The 21,552-nt window shown below is 39.7% G+C and overlaps 2 protein-coding genes across 3 annotated transcripts in view; both read right to left on the minus strand.

Annotated features, from left to right (window-relative positions):
- Positions 1-148: 148 nt before the first annotated feature.
- Positions 149-5,559, minus strand: trmt112 (tRNA methyltransferase activator subunit 11-2). Its single transcript, XM_042493475.2, has 4 exons — positions 5,339-5,559; positions 3,567-3,668; positions 2,439-2,531; positions 149-566 (listed from the first exon to the last, which is right to left on the minus strand). The coding sequence occupies exons 1-4, from the start codon at positions 5,411-5,413 to the stop codon at positions 465-467; spliced, it is 372 nt and encodes a 123-aa protein (XP_042349409.1). The 5' UTR covers positions 5,414-5,559; the 3' UTR covers positions 149-464.
- Positions 5,560-6,773: 1,214 nt separating this feature from the next.
- Positions 6,774-21,552, minus strand: part of atg2a (autophagy related 2A) — a 38,112-nt gene continuing 23,333 nt past the window's right edge. The window contains exons 24-42 of one of the 2 annotated variants that reach the window (XM_088080988.1): positions 20,256-20,362; positions 20,075-20,167; positions 19,832-19,902; positions 18,295-18,371; positions 17,558-17,728; positions 16,901-17,027; positions 16,147-16,370; positions 15,838-16,067; positions 15,590-15,725; positions 15,282-15,509; positions 15,034-15,135; positions 14,752-14,836; positions 13,884-14,034; positions 12,722-12,791; positions 12,500-12,582; positions 12,289-12,410; positions 10,572-10,726; positions 10,215-10,373; positions 6,774-9,128 (exon numbers count right to left, since the gene is read on the minus strand). In XM_088080988.1, coding sequence (XP_087937114.1) covers positions 8,892-9,128; positions 10,215-10,373; positions 10,572-10,726; positions 12,289-12,410; positions 12,500-12,582; positions 12,722-12,791; positions 13,884-14,034; positions 14,752-14,836; positions 15,034-15,135; positions 15,282-15,509; positions 15,590-15,725; positions 15,838-16,067; positions 16,147-16,370; positions 16,901-17,027; positions 17,558-17,728; positions 18,295-18,371; positions 19,832-19,902; positions 20,075-20,167; positions 20,256-20,362 — 2,628 coding nt within the window. In that variant the 3' untranslated portion in view covers positions 6,774-8,891. The other variant, XM_088080989.1, reaches the window with a different exon arrangement.

Consider the following 21,552-nt stretch of genomic DNA (forward strand, 5'->3'; position numbering starts at 1 on the left):
CATCTGGCCCTCAGCACTTTCTTAAACCCTGAGAGAGGGCGAGATGGGGTTCAGAGCCTGTCACTCACTCAGAGAGCCTCAGGGGATGTATTTTTTAACTTGTCTGTAATATACGTGAATCCATATTTTCCATGAAAACCTAAAACAATTTTGGCTGTCTTCGAAAGTCGGACAGTTTTATTGAAAAAAAAAAAGAAAGAACCCAAACAGTTACAAAAATAAATACAGATAAAACCACTGGGGATGTCTCTCGGGGAACATTTCCATCTGTTGTTCTTTAAATCTTTTCTGTCCATTGGCAGCATCGGCCTCTTAACTGTCAGAACAACAATCAAACCAAACCGTGTGGCCAGTTTTCTCATGACACCAACTCAAGTCAAACCTCTCTCCTCTCTCTGTCCGAGTACCCACAATCCCATCTGAGTTTGATGTGAGGATGTGTTTGAGAACCGTGGAGCTGCTGTCTACACCTCGTCCTCGTTCAGCAGCATGTTGGGGATTCCTCTGGAGATCGGGAACTCCCGTCCGGATTCGGGGCACTGCAGGCAGCCCTCTATCACCTCCACCTGCAACACAAACACACGGCCGAGATGAGAGGAGTGAGACCACCGCTAGATGGCACCATAGAGCAAAAGACACTTTATGGCCAAAAGTATACGGACACCCTCACGCCACACTTTTGGTTTGGCCCTGTTCCGATTAAGGGAAAATAATGCTACAGCACACACTGAATGTTTTAGGCCAGTGGTTCCCAACCCCTGGCCTGTGGCCTAAAACAAGCCTTTGCAACATTTGCAACCGGGCCATGAGAAAAAGATTTGATTCTGCCAAGACAGATTTATAATAACTCTAGAACCTGACAGTCTAGAGCAGTGATACTCAACTTATGGCCCGTGGACCAAATCTGGGCCCTCAAAGGGCGCTGGATGGCCCCCCAAACATTTTCTAATTCACAATAAAAATAAAGTGATTCAAACTGGTAAGTGTTGTTTTTTTTAAGTTTAGCATACATAAGGTGGCAGAGTGCATACAACAGCATTAAAATAGCCCCCCCCCCCGACAAAGGTCCGAGCTAAGACCCTAATGTCCTAAAATCCTAGAAAATGTCCTAAAGTTCTTTAAATGTCCTAAAACATCCTAAAATTCAAGAAATATCCAAAAATCCGAGAAATGTCCTAAAATCATAGAAATGTCCTTAAGTCCTATAAACGTCCCAAAATCCTAGAAACATCCTAAAGAACCTGAAACGTCCTGAAATCGTAGAAGCACGTACGGGGCTGCTATGAATTGCCCCTGGCCTCCTGTTATTATGCAAAAGTCATATGTCTGCGAGGCCACCACCCAAATCCCCTCAGACCCCCATGTTTAAATGCCCAACTTTACAGCACAAATTGACAGAGGAGGGGGGGCGGCTGTGGTTTGAGAGGAAGAGCGGGTCGTCCACTAATCACTGGGTTCGATTCCTGGCTCCTCTTTCAATCAGTGTGTGAGTTAGAGGAAAACTGTAAAGCGCTTTGTCTGTTCATGTAGAAAAGCACCGTACAAACGCCATCTGTTCACCATTAATACCAATGGTTTTGGAATGAGATGTTCAAGAATTACATGTGTCATGTTTGGGAGTCTACATATTTTTGGGCATGCTGTGTACATACTGGGGTTAGAACAATGTCTGAAACTAAAGTATTTTAGTTTCTGTGTTTGATCTCCACATAAATGGCACTCTCCGCCACTACATGGACGTGGTGCAGTTATGAAAAAAAAGACTGCGGAGGAAACGACCACATGAAAGCTTTGCTGCTAATTGCTATTGCCAGTAACAGATAAACAGAAATAGGAACAGGATGTGAAGTGCCTTCTGTACCTTTCTGTGTGACTGCGGGAGTGAATATTATAAGCTGTTTGTTTTTATCCAAAACGTGCATTTAAGTGTTTGAAGAAACTTATTCTAATGATTCTTTCACTGTGTTAAGTGGAACAAGCATAGGAAACACTGCTGAGATCCACACGGTGAAAAATGTCAAGAATGGAGAAGTGGTCTATTTTTTTTTTTTTTTTTTTACAAAATCCACAAACACAAAAGGACAAAGACGCTCCTTTCATTCAGAATTGGTTTCAGGCTGGTGAAAAAGTGTTGGTTTGATTAATAATGAAAGTAGTTGTGAATTAAAATATTTACCCCAAAATAAAATCACTGTAAACATTAGGGAAAAACACTACGGCTGCACCAAATAGTAAATTCTTTATTTGATGGACAGAAATCGTATCTATCACCTCATGGTTTCAGCTTCTTCAGTGTGAGATTATGCTGTATTTTTCTGTATTATAGCATTGTAAACCAAACATCTGCATCCTATTTCTACATAATGTAGTAACATACACATTTATAATCACTGTAGTCAAAAAACACCCGCCAGTGCTGACAGAAACGACCTTCTTACCTCTAACAGCACTCTGTGCACTTTTTTCAGGAACTCTTCGTTGTTCTCGTATTCTGGCAGCAGCTCACCCGGCAGGTCCTGCCGTTGTCCCAACTAAAGACGAAAAAGTACTTTTATCGTTTCAGAGACAATCGCAACTATTAAACAAGACTTAGCCGAAAAGATTTTATTCTTTGTAGATTTAAAAGTTCAGAGCGCAAAAACAGCTTTTCATATTCAGCTGCAATTGAACAGAATAAACTTCTTATATCTCTGAAACTGACTGAAGCAGAGCGAAAACAAGCTCTGAAGAAATGATTTGCAAACAGTCTCATGATAGGGACCGTGCCTAAATGAATACAGTGTTGTCCTTTTATGTCTCTAATTGTTTCTGTATGTAATTATTTGGATATAACAGGATCACAAAAATAAACCTGCTCTTGTGTAATTTAATAAAAAAACAGTTGTAGATGTATGTGATAACTGTTTCAGGTGAAGCCGTTTTTTTTGTGTATTCTACGATTGTCAAATAAATAAATAAATCCATCCATGAGACAGTGACGACTGGTCAAACTGGGCAGTTGCATTCATTAGTGGATGTTACTGGGTGCAAGAGGGGACCATAAAATAATATCCATCTACTGGAGAACAAGATACTACAGATCTAAACACATAATGGCACATTACCCAGCACCCCAGTAACTGAAACACTGTTTACTGTATACTAGGGGATTAAGTTTCAGGTGTTAATATTTTGTTAACCAATTCCTTAATCTGCAATCACTCTCCTGGACCACTGCTGCTGATTAAAAAATACCCCCACACTCAATCTCGTCCTACAATAGATTATAATGTGATTTTTTTTGTCAATTTGAGCTTTTAAATAGATAAAACACATACAAAAAATAAAAAAATAACAGAACAAAACCAAACAAACCTGGGCACACATAGCATTAAATACAAATATATTACAATAGAATAAAAGTTTGTTTTCCTTTAAAGTTAAAATAACCCTTACACTCTTAAAGCATCTGAGCTTGAGGGACACTTCACAGCTTTTTACTGTGACCCTCTGGAGAGTTTTAAAAGTCTGCTGGTATTCAGATTTATAATTTTATATATAACAAGTTATGACGGTCTCCTACTCACCTCCTCTGCAGCCTGGACGAGAGCACTCCACTCCAGTTTGGGGATCATCCGGCTGACAAACTGAGGGTTGAAGTCCACCTCATTCACCTTCACCTCAGTGGCCTGCACAAAAAAACAGCCGGTTCATGAAGACATTTAGGGGTCCAAGTCAAATAAAATGTATTTATATTGTCAAATATCACAAAGCAAAATTTTGTCTCAGGGGGCTTTACACTGTGTACATTTATGCATGTGAAGCACTGAATTTAAGGATGTTTAGTGAAAACTGTAGTGCACATGCAATAAAAAAAGTTTTCTATTTTCTTTAAAGGTATTTTTTGATGCCAATATATGGCACTTATTTAACACTGAGACACAGGATGTCATATTATATAGCAGAGGGTAAATATATTGCATCTAAAAATTGTGCTGCCATTTCATTTTATTCAGATATATATATATATATATGTTTACACTTTTTTCACATTTTTACTATAACTTACTTTAACCTTATTCTTTTTATTTCATTGTCTCTTAATGTTTATGTTATGCACCAATACAAAAAAGAAAATGAATTGAACTTGAAAAACTACTTGACCACTGACTGATGTGAGTACTTTGGAAAATTTAATTGATGAGCATTACACACATTCACTTACTTTAGTAAATCAATTTCTTTGAAAATTGTTTTTTTTTCCATTTGTCAGACCAATGTTGACTTAAGATTTCTTAATTTTCATTTTTTATATGAAAATTGAACTAATAAGTGTTACTGAGTGTTACATAGACCCTGTTTCTGTGTGATTTTGAGCATACAGTATCAAAATATTACAATGTGATAAAAAACAATGGAACACTTAATTTTGTGAACTTTCTCCAAAGACATTTTGGCAAGAAAATTTCATTAAAAGAACCTGATTTGTTAATATTATTTAGAAATTCAAATTTCTCCAATCATGAACAGTATATAATTACTTAGCTCATTATTTTCGCCAAATTTTAGGGGTGTAGGGAACGAAAATTCAAAGGACTTTTTCAGGTGCTGGAACCAAAAAAAAAAAAAAGGGGGCATACTAAGAAAAGATGTGCAAACTGTATTAAAAAGCACCCAGCAAATTTCAGTTGTGCAACATTTCGATCTAACCTTTAAAAAAAAATCAAAAAATGTAAAACTTGAAAATGCGTAATAAAAAAAATGATCAAAACTCTGAATTAATGCAGATCTTACAACTTTACTTTATGACTAATTGCGTGAACTCATCCGTGTGTATTAATACCTGTATCTATATTATTTTATTTACTGTTATTACATTTTTTGAGTTTTACATACTTTTCTCATTATTGTTGTTTGTAATTGTTTGTAAATGTTTGTATTGTACACTGAATACACGGTTTTCGGATATTATATATATTTTTCAGTCTCAAAATATACAATATGGAGATGACTCTGAAATCAAAATTATGAGGACACATAAAGCTGCATCTGTAATACTAATAGAGCCTTTTTGTATATTTTAAAACAATATAGTTTAATTCAGTATTTCAGACATGAGGTTCAGTTAGTTTACGGATGCTAGCTTGCTAGCCTCCAGTTAGCTTGTTCTTGACCGTTACAAGAAGCAAAATAACAACTTTCAAGTGTCTAATGTCACATGATATGTATCATTAATCCGCATGTGTTTGTCTCTCTCATTTTAATCATACAGAGTCATAAAATATCAAACACAAAGTCAAAGTTGATGCTGTCAGTCTGTCGCGTTAGCCGCGAGCCGTTAGCTTGGCCGGTGTTTTACCTTGATGAGAAGCGGGTATCCTTTAGTCACTCCCTTCACGTGAGATGTCAACATGTTGTGCGTGAGCAGCTTCATGATTACGAACGACTGTCACTTGTTCAAGTGAGTATTTTGTGGTAAATGTACACGAATAACTGAAGTTACTGTCTCTTGGCTACGCTTAAAAGTCACGCAGTGGCGTTTACATGCGGACCAGATGTGCTTCTGTTGCATCGCCATAAAAAGTCCCCCGAAGCACTAAGACAACCGCAGTTGGTTCCGCGATTTAACTTTATTTTTTAATGTCAATATATCTCTTCATTGTAGTCCCTTTAGTGTAACTTACTCTGAATTAAAACACAAACTGTTTTTTACTTTTCAGAGGTGGAGGGTGGCTGGGGTGTGACTATTTTATTTGATTTTATTTTAATATCAAACTCACAAATATACATTTAATTTGACCCTCCCTGAAGCAGCACATATTTTTCCCTGAGCCTCCCTGAGTGACATCAGCCTCTCTTCACCATAAATTAGTCTTTAGATTTTTAGAAATTATCCCTTGATGTTTGAAGGTTCAAAGTTGAAAACCTGGAGTTGGAAAAAAGCAAGCTTGTCATGCATGCTGGTTAGTTATTGTAAGCAGTTTATTTTGGTGAAACTTTCAACGAGACGTTTAATAAAGCCATTTAAATGAAACCACTATTTTAAGCTTAGATTAGGACATGCTTTTTCTTAAAGCTGACATGTTTGTTGCACATAATGTGTTCAAGAAATGTTGGAAATTTGAAAATCCAACAATAATTTCTGTTACAGTTCCTCGCTATGGTAGATGGTGTGATTTTTCCAATTTTTGAAGAAAACATGCCTTCCAAACATTTGTGTCTCAGAGGATATTAAAACTTAAAATACAATGATTTAAAGTTATATGCCCCTCCATAAGCCAAAATAAAAAAAAACATAAGCCCCTCCCCAGTGCTTAAGAAATTATTTGACATGTCCACTATAATCGATGGTAGAACAAGCATTTAGACCAAAGGTCAAGTACAAATAAAACTGTTAAAAGGGAAAAAAAATCTGTTTAAAAAAATATTCAGCAGATATCAACATATTTTACAAAAGAATATCATATATTAAATAAGTTGATTATTGTTACTGATGCATTAACGTGTAAGCGGCATTTTACCCCTGTTGTGTAAAATCCTACATTAATAACATATCTTTGTTTACCATATTGCCACTCAAAACTGGTGGAAACACAGCTGATTCGCTGGATAACTCTGAGTCTCTTTAGATCCTGAGCAGAACATGTTCAAATTTGGTAGAAAAGGAGTATGTGAGAGACATGGAAAAAGTGTTGCAAATATCCCCAGTGTCCCCTACATAGTACACGTACTTGTAACCACAACAGCCAGAAGAAAATATTACTAAGCAGCAAAAAAGTGAGGAACACATGATGTTCAGTTTTTATATTCAAATTTTTTATTTTTTGTATTAATTTTGTATACTCCTCGTCTTTGTATTATACAGGTCATTCATACAGTTTATGATATAGTAAATAGTAATTACACACAAGAGGTGTAACAAGCATCAACCTGTCATCCTCACAGACATGCATCATGCGCGCACACAAACACACAGTCTCTCATTCAGACGCACGCACACGCACAGAGGGACACATCCCTTACACTTATTAAACAAAAAAGATAAAAATGTAAAACTTTGTTTTTTAACCACAAAACCCCCAATTTTTCATCCTCCATTGTCACCAGATTCACATCCTCTCAACTCTTATTTTGAAAACGAGTATGACAATACTTAATGTTTTAACAGAATAAAAAACAAATAAAGAAACATTTAAAAAATGCAGGAAGGCAACTAAAGAAGAGGGCAGAGCCGTTCAGAAGAGAGACCCCGGTCTTTAACTCTTCACGGAAACAGAAGCACAAACGAGCTGCAATGCAGAAGGAAGAACCACTGGCTGACATCCGGACAGTTCACTGCGAGTTACAGACGGCTGAAGCCCAACTTCGACTTTGTGGAGCTTTAACAGAATCCGATGTGCTACAGAGTTTCGAGGTTTCGTGTGATCCGTATCTCAATTCAGTCGTGAACCTTGTTCTCAGTCAGGTGTGCATCAATGTGAGCCAGTATGAGTTAAACTTGAAGCAGGGAGGGTGCAGGGTGGAGGAAGGCAACAGAAACTAGTCAGAAAGAGCACTCTGCAAGGTTTATGGCACAAATAACAGCAGACAGAAGCAGTGGGGCTGAAGCTGCGTGTTGTGACCTCTGGAGGTGTTAGCAAAGGACACTTCATCAAAATATTCTCCCTGTCTCATCGACGAGCATCACTGGACAACAAGCGGACCAAAGCTCAGGTCACATGACTTGTTCATCTCAGACTGCATCCAAAGAAGGGTAAGAGTTTGCATCTTGTGACGGGTACATTATAATACAAAGAGAAGAAACTTCTGGCATAAGTTCAGCTTCTTCCAAACGTTTATGAAATTGCCCTAAAGCTGAAATATGTTTGTCTCACAAATTCTGCAAGTGATGCTGGAGTTTTGACCTCTCCCTCTTCTCCTTGCACCTTGTAAGAAGGTCAAATTATGCCAAAGGTCATGACTTTACCCCTTACTCATCTGGGCAAATTGGCTTAATTTCTTTCAAAAACATGGGAAGAAAGCAATGAGCAATTTAAGAAGAGATTAGTGAAAAGAAATTTAAAATGACCATAAAAGAAAAAAAAATAAATGACGTGAAAAAAATCTTAAAAATAAAAAAAAATTAATTGACGTGAAAAAAAAATCTTAAAAATAAATAAATAAAAAAAGTAACATAATTTTAAATATGTAATTATGATAATTAGAAATGTGGTTTCCTGGACATTTTTCATGATCTTTTTATTTTATTTTTTTAAAATAATCTTCTAAATCGAGTAATCTCTTAAAATCTCTTATGTCATTCCCCTTTTTCAAGTTTCCAAAAGAAATCAAACCATTTTGGCGATGGCTCAAAGGTTTAAATACTTGTGAGTGCAGCACAAGAAAAGTGATGCTGATACAGGTTTCAAAGGGTTAAATCAGATTACAAATAGTTTCGAGCAGCACAATTCAGATCGAATGAAGCGCCCACAGTCTGCGTCTCTTATGAACAAGGAAACCTTGAGAGTGATAACCCTACCTGCACTGGGTTGGATTAAAAATGAAGCTAGCTGAGTGTGACGGTGATATGTTTGCACAGACAGTGAGGAGAATCTGCAGACGCGTGTGTCACTGAGGGGACAAATATGAGGAGAGCTCCTGCTGAATGCACAAGAGAATGATTGAATGTGGTTACATCCATGTCTGATGGAGCCACGCAAAACACTGTGTGTCAGTAACTGCAGTAGTCGTTAGTCGTCGTTTTGTTTTTAAATTGGAGCGCACACTGACTCTCATTAGTCAATACATACATGCAAAGTCACATTCAGATCCTGATTCGCTCCTTTAGCTGAGACTTCCATGAATCACAATCACACACACACACACACACACACACTTTCTCTCTCACAGACAAACAAAAAAAAAAGTCGTCATCATTCTTGGCCGTCCTCCGTGCGCCACTTCAGGAAGTCCTCCTTCCGGGCGTCTGGTTTGATCTGGTTCCGCATGCCACCGAGTAGATTGGATGTGGCTTCAGAAGCCACTATTAGGGGTCGGACCACGGTGGGCGGGATCTGCCGCAGGACGCCACCCACAGCACCGGGCAGACCCTTCTGTTCGTGGCCGCGGGATGCTACATCGCACAAGGTCTGAGCCGTGTCAATCACTCCCTGGAGAGCAGAGGGAGAAAGTACAGGGAGGGATTAGTCGAAATAATTAGTGTTTTTAGTACACTTATATATTTGCACTAAAGGGACCAGAACTCAGGTTGTGCAGGAAATACTTTTGTCTGCTAATCAATTGATTGATTGTTCGGTCCATAAACAAATAGCCCACAAAGTCCAGGTCAATTTGTTTTTTTGTATATTCTGTATATTATTAACATATTCTGATCTTTGCATTAAACCTCCTGCATTGTACATGACCAAAACCAACAACACCTGAGCTCTACTGGCTGAATGAAGACAATAAGATGTGGTTTAAAAAGTTTGATTTTTTTAGCAGGTTGACCTTTAGTTTCAGATTTAAATCACTATGTACTTTTTTCAAGAGGCACAAATGAACACCGTGCAGAGATTAGAAACCTGTTTAAATATTCATGGCTAAGAAATTTCTTTCTTCAGGAAAAGCTGCAGAAATCTGGTTTCTGTAAAGTTGAAGTTCGGGATTCTTCTATATAAATTAATGTCTGTTGCCAAACAAGTGCATGTTGCTGATTAAGTCGATTAAGCCCATCACTGCCCCTGTTTTTCGCAGTATACTATGAGTTGTGGTGTCTCGTTTCTGTGATGACTTTCCCACACTGGCACATCAAAAGTGATGCTTTTCACGCCAACCAGCAAGAGCTAGTGGAGGCAGGAAGGATTGGGAGACCAAAGCGACAGATCAGCATCTATGAGGGGGAAGCTGTGGCAGAAATACTAAGAGGCTTCCAAGAAAAGTTCCTAAAGTGCATGCTCTAGATAAAAAACAAAACAAAACTTGGTGTTCAGAGAAAGAGTAAGTTCAAGAAAAAATTTAAAGAGAGCGCTCACGGTAGTTGGGGGAGAAGTGGCGAGCTCACCTGCAGGTATACGTCATAATTCGCCAACAGCGTTTGTGTAATTACTCTCTTTGCCAGAGGAGGAAACAGATGTTCAACACACCAGCCTTCATCCCCAAACCTGATTATGCAACATGAGTTTTTCATAAATTGGATTCTCAGTTCTCTAGAAGGGCCCGTTATGAATTTGGAGAGGGCAAGTTTGGGGACGCACCTCTCTGACGGTGTCGTAGGCCTTGGCCACGCCCTCTCTGAGGTCTGCGGGCTGAGCAGCTCTGCGGGGCCGGCTGGGAGGGGCCCTGCCCTCCGTGATGGCGAAGCGGTTCAGGGGGGGAGTTGGAGACAAGATGTCGTACACTGTCTCTGCTGTGGCCTGTGAGAGAAAAAGACAAACGTTGCTTTACACTTTTTGGCAAGAGAGACAGACTAGCTGAAACTCAACGGACTCAACTAAAAACTTCAAAATGAGAGTTTGTTAACACGCTTTGTGAAAAGCAGTTTGTCTCTGCGTTACCTGAAACACATTTAGATTCTGCATAACTTAAACTCGCAGTCCTGACAGACTGAGTACCTGTATGGCCTGCACCAGCCTGTTGCTGAGCTCCAGAGCAGCTGATGCTGTGGAGGTGCCGAAGGACGCTGCCCCCCTCTGGAGACCTCGAATAATGCGTCCATCCTTCCTGTACTGCTCTATGGGCAACCAGAACAGATCCCTCACTCCGTGGACTGGAGACACACATGGAGATAAAAAAGGGGAAGATAATGAACCGATTGACATGAAGAACATATACATTGCTTCATTGCTACCCGTCTTTTGGCAATAAATAAATGGAAGAGAAATAATTTTCTAAAGCCAAACAAAAGCAAAACTGAAATCCTGCTTGTCGGGGCTAAAACAAAAAGAGAAACGCTGTGTAGTGATCTGGGGACTTAAAACTCACAGGATTAAATCTGAGGTTACAAGTCTCGGTGTGATCCTAGATTCAGATCTAAGCTTCAAGTCACAATTAACAAGGTGACCAAAACATATTTTTTCCACTTAAGAAACGTAGCTAAGGTACAACCATTTCTAAATCAGGCAGCTGCAGAAAAGTTGATTCATGCCTTTATTTCAAGCCGACTTGACTATTGTAATGTACTTTTTACAGGCCTCTTGAAATACAGCACTGAGAGACTTCTGCTAACTGGAAACTCTGCAGCTCAGCTGTTAACCAAAACCAAAAAGAGAGCATGTCAGTCCAGTTTTAGCTTCTCTACTGGCTTCCTGTGACGTTCAGGGTCCTTCTCCTTGTGTACAAAGTTCTGAATGGGCTCGGATGAAGCTAAATTACTATCTCTCTTGTCAACTATTTACCTTCACACACACTTATCGTAATAACTCTATTTATTAGGCACATGTTAAACAAGAAATGCAGTCCAAGATGCTTCACGAAAAAGAAATTACATGCACCAAGTGCTTCATGTGAAAATACATAATAAAACCTGCATGTAAAAATAAAATAAGATCAGAACAGAATGCATCTTCACATGGATAAAACCCACATGAAAAACTAAGATAAAAATAAGGATAAAAATTGAATGTGCAGAATGACATGAAAATAAGACGGAAAATAAAACCCATTGAGATAATATTAATAAAAGTAAGACTAAAAGTAGAGTGTATAAAATGCTTAAAATGAATGAAAATACATTTTAAAGAAGTGCAGCAGTACGTAGGTAAGTGCAAAGCAAAATGCAAAGCAGTTAAGTCAGAGCTAGTTAAAGGCGAAAGTGAAGAGATGCGTTTTAAGTTTTCGTTTAAAACATATTTAGGGAGGTGGCTTCTCTGCTATCTACAGGCAGTGTGGTCCAGAGCTTTGGGGTGTCACTGACAAATGCTGCATCCCTTGTTTACTTTATTGGAGGTTCCCAAAAACAGCCAAAAGAAAACTAGGGATGCAGCATTTGTCAGTGACATCCCAAAGCTCTGGACCACAGGAATACTGCTGCAATTCTTTTACAGCGTTGTATCTTACAGGATTTCATGATCTATGCTGTTATCTTATGATTTCATGATTTTAAGCACTTTTGTTATAAACTCTTTTTAAATGTCCTTTTATGCTGAATTGTCTTGCTGGTTGTTTTTAACGTTGATTCTGTCCGTTTTCATGTGAAGCCCTCTGCGCTTATAATGCCCTAATTGTAAAGCTCTTTCTTGTATGAGAGGTGCTAAGTTTATTATCATTATTATTATTATAACCGTGTTATACATTGTGTAGTGAAGTGTGTTTGGAGAAGTTTCAACTCACACAGCTGGACAACTGAGTGCATGGGGCCAACACCTCCCAGAATGCCCGGCAGCTGATTCTTCCTGATGTCCGTCAGCCACTCTGTGACAGCGTACTGGATCACTTTGTCCACACCGAGGAGACTAAAAGTGTTGCAGAAGAAAAACTGAGAAACTTTCAACTGAACTTTCACTGGTCTGCCTTTCAAATGTGGCGATGTGTGTTTTCGTACCCGTGTCTGCAGCAGAGCCTCTTCAGCTTCAGCTCAGAACAGTTTAACTGAGCGAGACCGATCAGAATCCCTGCAAACGTTCCCTATGAAACAAAGAGCAGGACAGCAGTGAAAATACTGTCTGTCTGTACTATTCCCCATCAACTACACAGACTTTGCAAATATATATCAATCAGAAGTTTCTGGTCATGCTGAGTGACAGACGTCTGAGTGAGCTCTCACCTGTTCAATGACGACATGTTTGCCATGATAGTCCAGCCAGATAGGCACTTCAGAGGTGAATCGGAACTCGCTGAAAATCACAGAAAAAAAGACCGTTTCATATATTACTATTTTAAACCTTTATTAAGCAAGCTGTGAGCACTTTTTCAGAGCCTGTATATTCGTACACACAAGTTTTATTGTTTGTAACACATCAGCATTGTTTGCTTTAGTTCATAAAAGCAAAGCGGCAACTGAAAAATGAAGCCGACATTGAAGTGCCAAAAACTGGGGAATGATAACCTTGAATGATAACTTAAGGCTCCAAAAGCCAGTCAATCTCCATACACCCCCATGTTAAAATGCCCACCTTCTCAGCTGAAATAAACATGTTTACAGCCTGACACACACACACACACACACACACACAGACACACAGACACACACAAAAGCAATTTGGTCTCCTTACCTAATTTCCCCTGTCAAGAAAACTGTGTGGCAAGTGCATTTTAATATCAATAAGGATTTAAGTTATGCATAATTAAGGGCCTGGTTGCTTTGAGTGACAGGTGGGTGCCATCCTCTGACAAGTTGCTACCATGGCAATGTTGGTTGGGTAACATAACCATGGTGTAGCTCCAAATTCACAGAGGTGGAGGTGTAGCTGCCGCTGTTACAGTTTGTTTTCAGAGGTTTTGGAGGAAGCACCTGAAAGCCTGACTTAACTAAAAGTACAGATTTCTTACCTGACAGTGACTCTGGTTGAAGATGAAGTCGCATATTGGAACATTACTTGAGTAAAAGTCCTAAAGTATCAAAAGTAATTTTGTGATATAAAATGTACTTACTAATGAAAGTAAAAGTAAAACTAAATGCTGATAATAAAAAAGAAAGCAGTCAGAATTTTGAGAATTATAATGTTTACTATTTCATAAAAAACATCATGTTAAAAATGGAGCGTACATTACTTGTAAACTAGCAGCTAATGTTCAGATTATCTCAACCTGCTCTTGTAAATATGGTAATTTCTGACTCCAAAAATCCAAGATGGTGACAGCAAAAATGCCTAACTCAAGGCTTCAAAACGGGAGACCACAAACCAACGGGTGACGTCTTTGTGGCTACATCGTTTATTTTATACACTCAACGCAGAATCAGGATTTCTCCGATCCTCCTTACGTACCGGAAGTAGATCGGCTGGTCGGAGGAGGAGGTGGAGCCGGCAGAGGAGGAGCTCTGCTCGCTGTATGTAGTTTCCACAGAAGCTGTGAGGTCAGGTCCCAGACCAGGGCCTGACTCCTCCTCAGACACCTTCTGGGAGGGGTCTGCCTTCACTAAAAAATACATGGAGAGGAACGATGAAAACACATATTTACCAGTCTTAGAAGAAACACAGGATCAAATATTAAACACGCTCATAATTAGTTGAAGTCATCAGTTAAAGATGCTCTGCAGCCAGCGACAATGAATAATGCTACAGTGATAATAAGCAGTACTTACACTGTGTTTATATACTTAGCACCACAAAAAGGAGCTTAGCAAATTAGAGAAGCCTGCATGACAGATCTTGTTTAACCCTTTCACACCTGGAGCCACATCACTTTTCTTGTGCTGCTTTTAGAGGCCTTTCACAAGTATTTCAGCCTTTGATCTGTGAGTTTTAAAAACCATGAGAAAAAAGACACTGAGCAACTTGGCAAGAAATGTTTCACAAACCCGAAGGAATGTTAAGATTCAGAAAATATTTTTTGAAAAATGTAATAACTGTAATAAAGATAATTACATATTTAAAGTTATGTTACAAAATTAGAATTTTTAATAACTTTTTTGAGGCCTTTTTATCTTTTTTTTCTTTCAAAACTAATTTTCAGGTAATTTTCTTGCAGTTTTTACAAATTTCGGGATGACTTTTTTCTTTTGTTGCTTATTGCCTTCTTCCCATGTTTTTGAAAAAAAAAATCAAGTCAATTTGCTCAGGTTTGAAAGGGTATGAAAAACAACTGATTAAATATGCAGAAAAGAATAAAAAAACATCATCAGATGTAGCTCACCTTCAGTTGCAGGGTCCACTGGCAGATAAGGGTTAACATAGGAAGCCAGATTGCTGAAAAAGTCCTTCAGGAAAAACAGTGCGTCCTGGAAGGGAGATGGAAAAAAAGCTGGTTAGATCAAGTTATCTGCTCCTCCTCGCGCTGAAGCATTCAGTCATTTCCTTTATTCGTTTTCCAGCAAAAACTAAAACAAAAGTGTCTCTACTCAGCCACTCTGAGTGAGACTGGATTTGGACTAAAAAGATTCCACTCTTAGCGTTCAGTCTCAGGAGCTGGAGTTACCTGGTCAATGTTAAGTCGTAGTGGAAGCAGGCTGACTCGGAGACAGCATTCTGGACCACCAAGGCCGGACTCTGGACACACCTGCAGGGCCTTCACTGTCAGCTGCAAGAAGAAATACTCAATCAATACCATAATCATTATAGAAATAATATTACGGTTATTTCAGCCGCAGAACCCCTCTAACATCTGTCATGTCAGTAAGTTCATAAATCAAAGACTCCCTCTGTCTGTCCTCCCTGCTGTCTCACCATGTTGGAGTGGGCTCGGCGCGGCATGCTCTCGCTGGTGTAGAGGTAGAGGAATTTGTTGATTTGTGAGGAGGCCAGTCGGTCTCGAACCTCCAGCTCCTGGACGATGAACACCTGCCTGGAGATGGGCTGCTCGCCACCGGGACCGACCCCGACCCCAGCTGCCACTGAGCCCTCCCCATCCTGCCCAGCTACGGTCGCTGGGTAGGACTCGTGCTGGAAGGACACCTGGAGGACAGAACAGGAGGACTGAGTGGAAATAGATGGCGTTTAAATGTATTAAGGTTGATGTTTCTGGTGAGACATACCTTGGTGAGTTGGATCTCCATCAGCAATGTGTGCTGACGCCCGCTGCCTCCAGCCCAGCGCCAGGAGTTCTGAGGACGAGAGGGAGCGACAGAGCGAGACGGGGACCCACGAACACCAGCGGGGACAGAACGAGCTCTGCAGAGAGAGGACAGACATCATGAACAACAGACAAAGGAGAGAAGAGAAAACACACTTTAAGTTTCATCTCAGAATATGCATTGTGGCTTTCTGTGTGTGTGCGAGTTACCTGTTTGCTTGCTGGGCGTGTATGGACATGGGCTTGCCACCAAAGTCTTTGCCCCCGTAGAGATGCCAGACCACAGAGATCTCCCGCAGCACCACCCTACTCTGGGGCACTGGGAAGCGGCTGGGGGCTCGGAGCAGGTCTGAGCTACCGCGAGGTCTGGAGAAGTGACTGTCCTTCACCCTGATGGGCCCCTGAGACAACACCGTCACCACGGGCTCTCCGTCCCTGGGCTGTAAATGCAGGAGTCATGCTATCAGGGAAACTGAGTTAATGGGACAATGGGACAATGGGAAAAGCAGAGAGACTCACAGGAATGCCCATCCCGGGAGCCTCCAGGATGCAAAAGTCGTCGTTGTCTGTGGAGCCCTCTGAGCCTTCCTCTGACATCATATCTGCCTGCGCCTCCGTTGCTGTGGCAACCAGCCCGTCCAGCTCAGAGTCCTCGCCCTGCAGGTCGGAGGGGCTGCGCTTTGGAGCTTCACCAGGGAACAGGTAGACGGAGACGGGCGAGCCTCTTGGCATGGAGGGTGAACCTAAAAATCCATCAGTGAGTTAAAGAAATCACTGACAACATGCAAATATTTGTTGGCTGATACTGTAAATACTCCACAGCAGAGTTATTATACTTTTGTATTTTGCAGGATTTATGATCTGATCATTTCAGTTTTAATTTTTTTTGGTGAATTCTAGTTTTTATTTATGTTGCAGTTCACTAAAATGTTTTTCACATCTAGTTTTAGTTTTCAGATTAGATTTGGGATATATATAAAGACCTCGTTCCATAGAGACTAAAAACCTCCTGAGCAAATGCATACAGGTGTGAATTATACCACCTTCACTGGATTTTGTTGTGTTCATGAAATTTGGAAAAACGGGCTAAATTTTTTTTTCCTGCAGTAAAAGGCAAATTCAGTTAATTTGGTCAAAGTGTGACATTACAGTCCTGTGTATACCTCAAGCTTCACCACAGTTTTGTCGCACTAAAACCAGTTTAACTAAATCAGCCGACAGTCTTAACTGAACTGAACTGGATGGATAGATGGATATTCAAACTCATCAGTACCTGGCTCTAAGCTCTCTTCTCTGTGGCTCTTCTCTGTGTCGATTAAGGCATCAGCCAGGTCATACTGGTTGATCTCAGCGGTTTCAGCTGGCGGGCAGGGCGGCACCGACGCAGGACTCTCTGACAGCTAACAAGACAGAATATTCAGACAATTATATGACATTTTTGAACCACTTTTCAACATTTATGAAACCACTCTGGTCTTGTCAGCATCATTTAATTCTTACCTATTCATAATGTCAAAAATCCTATGTAGAATACCTTATACTATAGTAGACAGGGTTTTATTATATTTTAGTACACAGTATTCTTTTCTGAGTAGAGCTGAAAATTAAAATGCACGTTTACTTTCTCTTATTACACTTAAATTTCTTATTTAATATTATAAACTTTACTTCATATTGTCATTCCGTTTCTTCAAAACGTAATGGTACTACTGCTACCTCTGTTTATAACAGTTGATGTTAAAGTTTTTCTTGTGCAGTTAACTAAAAATCAAAATCGATGGTCTCAGAGTATGATTAACAGAATGCAAAGCTCTTTTAGACAAATTTTTTAATAGAAATAAAATTAATTTGAGGTACTGTACTTGTCTGAAGCCATTATTTAATTTTTCAGTTTGCTATTATAATCCTCCAGTGAATACGCCTGACTTACTGGTAATTTCTGGCCAGCGATTTCGGTGGGTGAGGTGTGTCGTGGTGGGGGGTGCAGATCGCCCTGGGAGACCAGGTACTGCAGCAGGTTGACGAGGGCGGCGCAGGAATCTGCACAGGTGTGTAGGTGAACTACGTTGTTGGAGCAACGAAGCTCAAAGAGAGGCTGAGACTGGAGCACAAAGAGAGGAATCATGTTTAAATTAATAACAGGAAAATCAATAAAAGCGGTGACAGAGAGAGTTGTAATACAGGAGGAAGAGAAAAACTTACTAATGAAAACACAGCTGAATGTTATACACATAAAATTAAAAGAGACAATGCTTTAAGAAAAGACTCGACTGTGCAGATCTTTGCATTGTTACATAACAGACCCTTCTCACATTTGTATACGTTGTTAGAGACTGGCTGAAGGGCTAACTACGTCATTGTTGTCGGATGACACGTTTAATGTTGCTTTGTTGGTTTTGGTTCCATGTTCAACAGAAAAATGATCCTAGGTCTAAACTGCCGCCCGAGGCTCTTATTATAGGGAAACTTGATTATGTCAAAACAAATATTTATAAACACTGGGTCTGTGCTCGTTAGTGGTTTTCGGAGACACTGAACTAAATTATGTTTTGCTTAGGTTCACATTTTCTTGGGCGGGGGAAGTGGTTTATTTTTGCTGTGGTGCTCAATCGCTGCTGGGTGAATGTAAAGGAAACTCAGGTATGTACATAGATGGTGAACACTCACCAGCTTGCCCGTATCGCTGCCTTTCCATGTGGTGATGGCGAGCTCCAGCAGGTCAATGTCCAGAACACACACATAGTCTGTGTGACACAGACACACATGGTGATTTTTATTGGACACTTATTTTGTTTACATGACTTAAGACTGATGACTGTGTTATACTGTACAACTGTACTGTATTAGCCCCACTACAAGATGTCCAACAGCCATTTTTGGAAAAAGACTGTGAGGATACAATCGCTTTGATTAAAGGAATACTTCACCCCTCAAAGACCATTTGTATATCAGCTACTCACAGCTTGACTTGAATTCATGATGAAAACTTTGTTTTTCTCACATGCCTCTACTGTGAACAAAGAATCCAAAAACAGGTTTAAAAACAGCAAAACTATATTAAAACATGAGTTTACACAAAACGCGCAGCATAATCCAAGTCTCATTTATTCAGTCGTATGCTCAGTACTTCCTAAACAGACAACTCCTTCGAACAGGGAATTAATATAAAAGTGAAACTTGTCTATGCGCTCTTCAAAGCCAGACTCCACTGTCAGAAACAGTAATTTTACATTCCTGCACAGGAGCTGCTGGTCTTCCGCTGCTGTGATTAGTTAGTTAGTTTGTGTTATTGTTTGACTTTGGTGAATCCAAACTAACCCTTTAAAACCCCAAAGTCACAAAATAACACATACAAACTAACTGATCGAGACAGAGGTAGACCAGCAACTCCTGTGTTCTGCAAGGCAAAATGACTGTTTATGTCAAAGGAATTTGTCTTTGCAGAAAGCATACATACATATTACTTTCAGTTATGTTTTAAGATTGTAGTGAAAAATGCATTTGCTTGGGAAGTACTGAGAATATCACTGGATAAATGAGACTTGGATTACACTGCATGAGTTGTGTGAGAGTTTGCAAACGGAGGAATTGGTTTAATTTTGCTGTTGTTAAACGCAGTCTCTACATTACTAAGATTTATGACTGTATTGCACTGTACGACTGTAATGCGCAACTGTACTTTATTGTATCACCAAGAATTTTCTCCAGTTTTGGATTCTTTGTTCATAGTGGTGACATACGAAAAAAAAAAGTTCACAAATTTAGTGTAACACGGGGGAAGTAATTGAAATAAAAATGGTCATTTGGGGTTTAAGTGTTTCTTTAACGTACCAGACAGTGTTTAATAGCTCTTACAGTCAAGTAGTCTTTATAATTTCCATGTCCAACATCCATTTCTGCAGCTGCAGTTCTCATAGACTTGATCTCTCTCACCAGTATTTCTTCCTTGGCAAACACGTTTTAAGAACAGACTGAAACTAAATTAGTGCTGAATAACTCCAACAGACACAGTATAAACAGACATGAAGGAAGTCGCCAGTCAAGCAGCATTAGGGCTGCAAACAACCACATGCATAGGAGCAGTAATAGCCAGTACAGAACCTCTGACTGATGACACAAAAACTGTATTTTCTTGTCACTACACACACACACACACACACACACACACACACACACACACACACACATTTATCATGTGTCTCACCTCTCCTCAAGTCTACGATGTCAGTCTCACATTTGTCAGAGAGGTAGAGAGCAGAGTCATCCAGGATGAATCTGACCACATATCACAAAAACTCAATTTAGACAAAAATCTTAAGACTGAGTCACCGGCTCCCATAATGTGAACGTTGCAATATTTACTGTGCAGATTACTATTCCAACAAACAGAACAATATACTGTGATATTATTTCATGAAAAGTGTTCAGTTAGTGTGGTGAACTGTACCTGAGGTGGAAGGTGGCAGTGTCTACAATGATATTACTGGACAGAGAGAAGGACTCTGCAGTGAACAACATGCGCAGCGGTAGATACAGAGGTCTGGAAGACAGACAAGAAGAAGATGAGGGTGGGCTAAACATATTACGAAACATTTTACAAAAGTTTCTTTAGAAGGTATAGTATATACCTGTAGTCGACGGCACAGGTAGCAAGGTGTGTGTGGAGGACAGTGATGACGGCAGGTGCTGTGTATCCCAGAATGGGATCGTCAATGACATCCAGGAAGTCAACCAGCTGTAACAAACAAACACAGACTCAGCTGGCAGGCAAAGCAGCAAACATGTTGAATTAATTTGATTTCAGTGTGCAGCAAAGTGTGTCATTTTTTGCACAACCCGAATGTTTTAACTGGAAAATAAAACTGAACAAATTGCAATAATAACAGAGGCTGCAGGTCTATTAGATTGTGCAATTTGCCATACCAAATCATACTTTACTGGCTACAATGTAATAATATATGCTTATTATCTCTGGGAGCAAGAAGGGAAAAAAAAAAGATGTTTTTGGCAGGGCTGGTGATTTAGCGCTGGTGGGAGCAGACAGGGAAAGCAGGGTGATGTTAACTGAACCCAGAACAGATGGTTTAATGTTCCTGGTCAAATCATCTGTGTCCTCACTTTCTGGATTTTTCTTTAATGTGCTCAATTTTCTGGATGAAAAGATTCCTATCTGTTTCGTATCATCATTGTCTGGTGTCTGATTCAGTCAGTTATTTTGTCATTAAGTGTAATCACCGTCAACGCTCCCAAAGCCAGTGCCTGAATGATGCAGCTGCAGGTAATGAGGTAGTTTGTGTAGTCGGAGAAAATGCTTGAACATAAAGCAGCAACAGGACAATGAGGTTAAAGATAACTGCACCCATATTCAGAAAAAACACGACCGGGTGTGAACAGTGGCATATCTTTTTACTATATTGCACTCTCGTCCGTCGTGATAAAAATACCTTTCTTGTCATTGTGCATCAGTGTGCTTTACCAAGCTACACAGGAGAAATCAAATATAAAAATGTTGCTTCTCCAGACAGACATCTACACATATTTGACTGAATCACCTGGAATCGTTAAGCTAATTGTTGCCTGTAAATAAGCAACCTGTAACTAGCCAACTGTTTGATCTTCAGGCTGAGATTAAGCTGAGGTCAACAAACAGATGCTGCTATAAAATGTGTGATTGTGCGATTTACAACAGTAATAGTGAATATTAATTAGCCCATTACACCAGTTTCTTGACAGCATGTTTTCCTTCTCTGAAAATCCCCTCCAGCCAACATGGAGGTGCGAAAAATAAATAAATAAATAAACTGTTGATCCTCAAATGGCCACTCGAGGCTGGTTAAAGAGGCCAGTAGATCCTAATAGACTCCAGCATTAAAATGTCCAACTTTACAGCAGAAATTAACATGTTTACATGTTACATGCTTTTGA

This window comes from Plectropomus leopardus, chromosome 8, assembly GCF_026936395.1.
Source record: "Plectropomus leopardus strain MGB_pleo_1.0 chromosome 8, ASM2693639v1, whole genome shotgun sequence".
NCBI lineage: Eukaryota > Metazoa > Chordata > Actinopteri > Perciformes > Serranidae > Plectropomus > Plectropomus leopardus.

Excerpts from the sequence above, each read along its gene's own strand:
- trmt112 (XM_042493475.2), bottom strand. The coding sequence starts at position 5,413 with ATGAAGCTGCTCACGCACAACATGTTGACATCTCACGTGAAGGGAGTG. Across the intron at positions 3,669-5,338 it reads GATACCCGCTTCTCATCAAG|GCCACTGAGGTGAAGGTGAA; the intron begins GTAAAACACCGG and ends TTTTTTGTGCAG. Across the intron at positions 2,532-3,566 it reads TCGTCCAGGCTGCAGAGGAG|TTGGGACAACGGCAGGACCT; the intron begins GTGAGTAGGAGA and ends TTTCGTCTTTAG.